Source organism: Zosterops lateralis (assembly GCF_965231275.1).
Source record: "Zosterops lateralis genome assembly, chromosome: 1".
NCBI lineage: Eukaryota > Metazoa > Chordata > Aves > Passeriformes > Zosteropidae > Zosterops > Zosterops lateralis.
This window is the reverse complement of record NC_139762.1, coordinates 11530996-11537570: the sequence shown is the minus strand read 5'-3', so window position 1 is coordinate 11537570 and position 6575 is coordinate 11530996. Positions and strand designations below refer to the sequence as shown.

Sequence of the window (6575 nt, the reverse complement as noted above, 5' to 3'; positions counted from 1 at the left end):
CGTCCCTTTATATAACTCCATTCAAGGAAAAATTTGGAAAGTGGTGTAAACACCAGCAGTATAGACTCTGTAATGATCAGGTAACAAGTTAAATCATCATATTGTATCAGCATTGGGGAAGTAAAGTTGCAACTCAGAGATACCCATCCCCAAAGGAAGCTGGACCACCACAAAGCCTTCCCTTGCCTCCCTCTTGGCTGCCTCCATCATACTTGAAAAAGCCACTTCTACAGAAGGCTGATACTTTCAGCCTATTTCATCCCACATAACAAACAAACAAAACTTGGATTCTCAGGTGGGAACCCTGGAGCATATTTGGATTTAATTGCTTTTCTTTGTTTAGATCTGGACATAATGAACAAGAAAGACTTGGATAATTTTTTAATGTCTGTATTTGAAACATGCAGTGCTCAACAAAAGATAAAAATTCTTACTCCCGTGTAGCATAGTACTGGAGAAGAGGCATTTGTATAGCCCTAAATAATGTGTGTCACCATGCTGCTGAAAGCAATGGACCTTCTCAAAGGAGGCTGAGCAGGTGGATTTCCTCCTCACTGCATTGAAGAGAAACTCATGAGAGGTTAGTGGAAAACAACATATATGACAATAAGACAAACAGCAGCACCATAAAATTAAGGGACACTTTGTGTGCTCAAGCCTTGCTTATGGCAGGCAAACTCCCCAAAGTCTCCCAACCAGTTCTGCCGCTGGTCTGGCTGGAGTGGTGCTGGCATCGGCCACAGCTGGGTGTAAACAGTTCTCCAGTCTGGGGCTGGTAACCAGTGAAAACACGAGAAACCACCAGCCCTGCACACGCTGCAGGAGTCACTCCAGTGCTAATGCCTGTACAGCAGAGCTGGTAACATGATGTAATTTGGTTTCCTTCCACAACGTAATAAAAAACTACTTTGTTTAGTATAGTTGCAGCCTAAGCTTTATCTTCTCAAGAAGCTCCTACATCCTTCTCTTTCACTGACTAGAACAGTAAGCTGGTAAGTCAAGGCTGACCTGAGGATGATTATGACTTTTCCTTTCTGCTAACACTGTGTCCCACAAAGACCTGTTCTACCTTTGGGACTCCCAAGGATTTTTGAAACCATAGGTGTGTGGTGTCTTGCTCCTTCCTTCTTGTGAGAGATTAAAAAACCCCACCAAACCAAAACCAAACTACTGATCCCCAGCCCAAACAAATAAAAGGAAGGAAATATGTACGGAGGAAAAAAAAAGGAAGATGTTCCCTGCGGAATATATTTGTTGATTGGAAAGGCATTTTTATTAAATGTTTTCAAAATATTCCTTCTTTTGTTGGAATGGTGTAATTAGGAATCCTCAGTCTTTTTTACCATGTTCACCAGATACTGGCTCAGTGTCAGCTGGTACACGTGTCAACTTTGTTCTTTTTGTCATATTAACATTGCTACTCCTTCATGGCAACATGCATCCATGATTTGGTGATGCATGCACCAGAATTGCCATGGCTTGTTTGGAATAGAATAGAATTAGGACAGGGTAGGGTAGGGTAGGGTAGGGTAGGGTAGGGTAGGGTAGACTAGATTAGAATAGAATAGAATAATTTCGGTTGGGAAAGACCCCTAAGATCATCGAGTCCCACTGTTAACCTGACACTGTGCAGTCCTCCATTGGCTGTATGCAGACAATAGGAGTAAAAATAGGGGTAGGCTGGAAGTTGTTCCGCAAGTGGGGAAGGAGAAGGGGGCACAGGTTGTCGGAGTCGAATCTCCACCTCCCTTGAGCACATCCCTCCTTCCCCGCCTTCCTGGGCAAAACGGGGACCCGCAGCCGCACTCCTGGGAGCTGGAATGACTGAAAGCCAGTGCAGTCCTTGCCCGTGCACACCGGGGCCCCAGGCCCCGCACCTCCGGCCCCGCAACCCCGGGTCCGCACACCCCTCACACCTCCGGCCCTGCACACCCCGCACTCTCTGCACACTCCACACACTCTGCACACCCCTCACACCTCCCACACCCCTCACACTCCCCACACTCCTCACACCCCTCACACCCTCCCCACTCCTCACACCCGCACACCCCTCATGCCCCTCACACCCCTCACACTCCTCACACCCGCACACCCCTCACGCCCCTCACACTCCTCACACCCGCACACCCCTCATGCCCCTCACACCCCTCACACTCCCCACACTCCTCACACCCCTCATACTCCTCACGCCCCTCACACCCCGCGGAGGCGGCCCCGGGGCGCGGGGCGGGCGGGGCGGCCGGAGCAGCGCGGGGCGCCCCCTGCGGGCGGCGTTGGGCGGCGCGGTCACGTGGATGTGACAGCGGCAGTGCCCGGCCAGCCCCAGTCGCGGCAGCGGCACCGCAGCGCCAGCGCCGCCGCCAGCCCGAGCCGGGCGGGGACAGCGGGGCCGGGGCCGGGGCGAGGCCAGGGGGAGCCGCCGCCGCGGTGCCGGGCGGCGGCGGGCCGGGGGGTGGGCCGGGCGCGGCGAGGAGCCGATGCGGAGCGATCGCGGGCGGGCGGCGGGAGCAGCCATGGCGGGGCCCCGCTGAAGGAGGCGGCGAAGGAGGAGGAGGAGGAGAGGGGAGGAGAGGAGAAACCTCCGCATTCCCTCCCTCCGCGCCCCGTCCCCCCGCGCGGACCGCCCGCCCGCCCGCCTCCCCCTGCATGCCCGGCTGAGACCGCGGGGAGGACTCAGCCACCCGCCGCGGCCCCGCCGCCTTCCCGCGCCCCGCCAGCCGCGGACAAAGGGGGAGAGCGGGCAGCCAGAGGAGGGGAGAGCCCCGTCCCCGCCGCGCGAGCATGGCGGACCGCAGCCTGGAGAGCGTGTCCCTGCCGCTGGAGGTGCGGGCCCGGCTGGCCGAGCTGGAGCTGGAGCTCTCCGAAGGTAAAGGCGCGGCGGGGCGGGCGGCGGTGGGCGCGGGCGGCGCGGCGGCGGCGCGGCTCCCCCGGCCCGCTCCCCCATCCATCGCGCACCCTCCGCCCTGCGGCCCTGCGGTGCCGGCCCCGGCCCGATGGCGCCCGGGGGGGCTCCCCTGACGGTACCTTGCCCCGGGCGGGGGTTTTGTTCTACCTGCGAGCCCCCCGGCCCCGGCGCGGCGCGGGCGGGGGCGGCGGGGGGCTCTGGCGGCGGGGCTCGGCCGCGCACGCGGTGCTGCGGGAGCCGGAAAAATCCGCGGGGATGGCTCGGAGGGGCTCCTGCCCTGCCGGGGAAACGCGGCTTCGCGGAAACGTGCCGTGTACCTGCGTGCCAGAGCCCGCATCCAGAGACTCCCACGGAGTCCACGCAGCGTGTGCGTGTGTCGGCTGCAACAAAACACCCCCCGATAAGGTCGTTGTGGACAATGCCAGTCAGGTCACTCAGATGAAACGATATATATTTTTTTTAATTGCGGGATTTTTACGGGTTTTTTTGTAATGTATAATGGAAAGCTTGCGGTGGCTTCTTGGCGTGGTTGGTCGTGATGCTCCTCCGGTGCCTGGGCTGGGAAGGCGCGCACGCAGCCCGGGCTGTTGCCGTGGCAGGAGGATGAGCAGGAGCCCCAGCCCGGCTCCGCTCCCCAGCCCGGCTCCGCTCCCCAGCCCGGCTCCGCTCCCCGCTCCCCGTGTGCCCGCGCCGGGCTGGGAGCGACGGGCGGGCGGCGAGGGCCGGTCAGTGTCCTCTGAGGGGCCCTGAGCGACCGGAGTCGTGGTTTTAGTGTATCAGATGTAATCGGTGTCTCCCGGAGGAAGAGAGTGGGTAGTATTCATATGTACTGATGCTAGCGTTGGCTCTTTGCTGAAATGCAAATCTGCTATTAGCTGCCTTCTCTCTCTCTCTCTCTTTTTTTTTTTTTTAAATAATGTCTCCCAAATATCAGGGATCGTTTACCACCAAGACGCTACAGCACTTCATAGAAATGACCCAGTGTGTCCCAAATTAGTTATTGGAAATGGTCAATATATTGAGCTGTCTGTCTGTCTTCTGTCTTTTTGTAACGGTTTGTAAGGGCTCCGAGCCAGAAAGTAAAATGCGCTGGAGCCAGTTTCATCAGCAGGGAGGAGCTGATGTTGACATTGTATTTTCCTTTTAACGCTTTGAGGGTGAAGAGAATGAGCTACTGAGATTGCTTGTGGCTCTCATTTCTGTGCCTCCCCCTCCCTGATGGTGCCCTGAAAACTTGAAGTAAGAGGAGTTAAATACAGTATTGCCTTTCTGTGATGCACTGCCAGGCTATTGGCCCTCGTCTGTGGTAGTGAGGGTGGGAAGAGCTGTTGGTATCATGGTACATGTAATGTTGCTTTATGCAGAAAATGCTTCTTGGTGTGTGTCACATCATTGTCTACACACCAATGAGACACTAATTAAAACATCTGTTAGTAAATGCTTACAAAAAAACCTGAAATCAAACTGGCACAGACCTTCAATAAATATGCTAATGCAGTGTTCCAAAGTTGTAATACAGTTTTACGGTGCAGTTTCTGTTGCTGTAAGCATAATCCAGGAAAGCTCTGAGGAAGTGAGACATGGTTTGAAATTGGGCATCTGTATCTGCACTGCTGTGACTTCCCTGCAGCTAGCTCTGGAATGAGTTTAGGCCACTGACAATATCTTTCTTTATGTGCCACTGGCGTTACACCCAGCAGACGGGGTGGCTCATGTGCTGACTGTGGCAGCCTAAATGAGGATCAGTTGGAGATGGGAGGCAGGTAAAGAGCAGGCAATATCCCATTTTCAGTGTCTTCCCCCAGGCTGCTCTTGGTGTGTTCTTAGTCAAGTACATGACAGTGTTCAGTGCCTGAGAAAATGAAATAATTTACTGCTTAAAGCTGCTATCTTTAGCCATGCATCTCCTGGCCTGTTCCCAAAATTAGTCCCTACAGAGTGGGATAAGTAATTTGTACAGTTTTATTGTGCTGTAGAAGTCTGCTCGTACTCTGGCCATCCTGCTCCTGAGTTAAATGGTTTTCAAGGCAACTCTGTGTCTCTTTACACCCTAAATATGCAGTACCTTATGCTTGTGCTTTGCTTGGCCATAATGAGCCAGTCCACTGCCTTCATTCACTGAAATACACTTATGCAAGTTCAGAAAAGTTCATGTGATTGAGGTTTTAACATGTGTTCTGCTCATGATGTGTTAGGGTGTCCCTGCTGCCTTTGTGAAGCAGGAGACTTTTGGAGGCAATTGGCAACTGCATGGTTTAATGTGTTTGGGTCTCATTGATAACACTGGGAGCAGAGTGACTGCTGTGATTTATGCTCCTTTTTAAAGTGCTTTCTCAAGTCAGATTTCCTAGGAAGATGTTTTTTTTCAAGTGCTGCATTTCTGAAACATTGTATTTGTTGTATTGTTTGGGTGAGAGTTTTTTATTTCTGGGTGCTGTGGGTCTTAGAGCTGCTCTCTGTACCAAATCCACGTGGTTCTCTGTGCCAAAATCTGCTATGGACAGTGCAGCTTTAGGAACAGTTACCGAAAGAAAGCTGCTGCTTTGTGGGAAGGAGAGGAGCACCATCAGGATTATTGCGTGGTTATTCCTCAGCTGTGAGCTAAAGCTGTCTCCTTCCTAGCTCTAGGAAGTGTGATAGCGTGGGTCCTGCCCACACAGTGCATCTCAAAACTGAACATAAAATAGCTGGTGTCCCTGTGCCCAGACCTGGTTACTGTGCCACTGGCACAGCAGGCACTGTGCAGGTGTTGTAATCACATTCTTCACTTGAAGTCGTCATCACACATTTCAGTTTGGCCCCGGTATTTTCCCCACCCCGTGTAGCCAAATCCTGAGTTCCTTGTTCAGCTGTGCCCTCGGCATAGCCTCCCTGGCAGCGGAGATGTGGCAGGGCAGCCTCAGGAAGTGTTTGCTGGGCAGGTAGCATGTGCTTTGTGGACCACAGGACCACAGAGCAAAATGCCTCTTTTTTTTTTTTTTTTTTTTTTTTTTTTGGCAGTTGTGCACTGCTTGTTTGTTGAAAGGGAGGAGGAAGGTTGGAAGGAATTTAATGGTGTTCTGCAGAGTTTCTCTCTGTGACAATCCTGACCTGTTGGTTACTGTGGGCAAGCCACATGCCTTCCACCTTCCCTTTGCTGTGGTCTGAATGGGCTTTTTTTGGTTTAAACATAGCTATTTAAAAGGTACTATGGATGCAAATGAGAATAACCATTTTGGATTTTGTTAGTTTCTGTAGTATGACTTGGAAGGTGAAGATCAGCCAGGCTCTGGAATGCTTAGCAGGTTCCTCTGTGTCTGTGTGCAGGTTGCCTGCCCCACACGGGGAGCAAGTGCTGGAGGTATCCTGGCACTCTGAAGAGTGTTGAGAGTGACGTTCACAGTGATGTGGTGGCATGTAGTGTTATATTCAGCCCAAGGCATCAACAACACACTTCTTGTTGGTGTTTTCACTTCATTTTGGGAAGGGGATATTGCTTCTGTGTTTCTCAGGGCACAGCAGCTCAACAGCACTTTGAATTTTTTAAATATTGGAAGATGTGGAATCATCCTTGATTCCAGATATTCTGGAGACATTTGTAACGATGTGTTTGAGTGAACATGCCTGATGCTGGTATGTTATGTACATGTTCTTTGACACTCTGGTAGTTTCACTGAGCTGCTAAACCTTA

The 6575-nt window shown here is 52.7% G+C and overlaps 1 protein-coding gene across 5 annotated transcripts in view; it reads left to right on the top strand.

Annotated features, from left to right (window-relative positions):
• Positions 1-2764: 2764 nt before the first annotated feature.
• Positions 2765-6575, top strand: part of DIP2C (disco interacting protein 2 homolog C) — a 317783-nt gene continuing 313972 nt past the window's right edge. For all 5 annotated transcript variants that reach the window (XM_083871325.1, XM_083871324.1, XM_083871322.1 and 2 more), the window contains exon 1: positions 2765-2866. In XM_083871325.1, the coding sequence (XP_083727451.1) occupies positions 2782-2866 (85 nt within the window). In that variant the 5' untranslated portion in view covers positions 2765-2781. The remainder of the gene's footprint in view (positions 2867-6575) is intronic.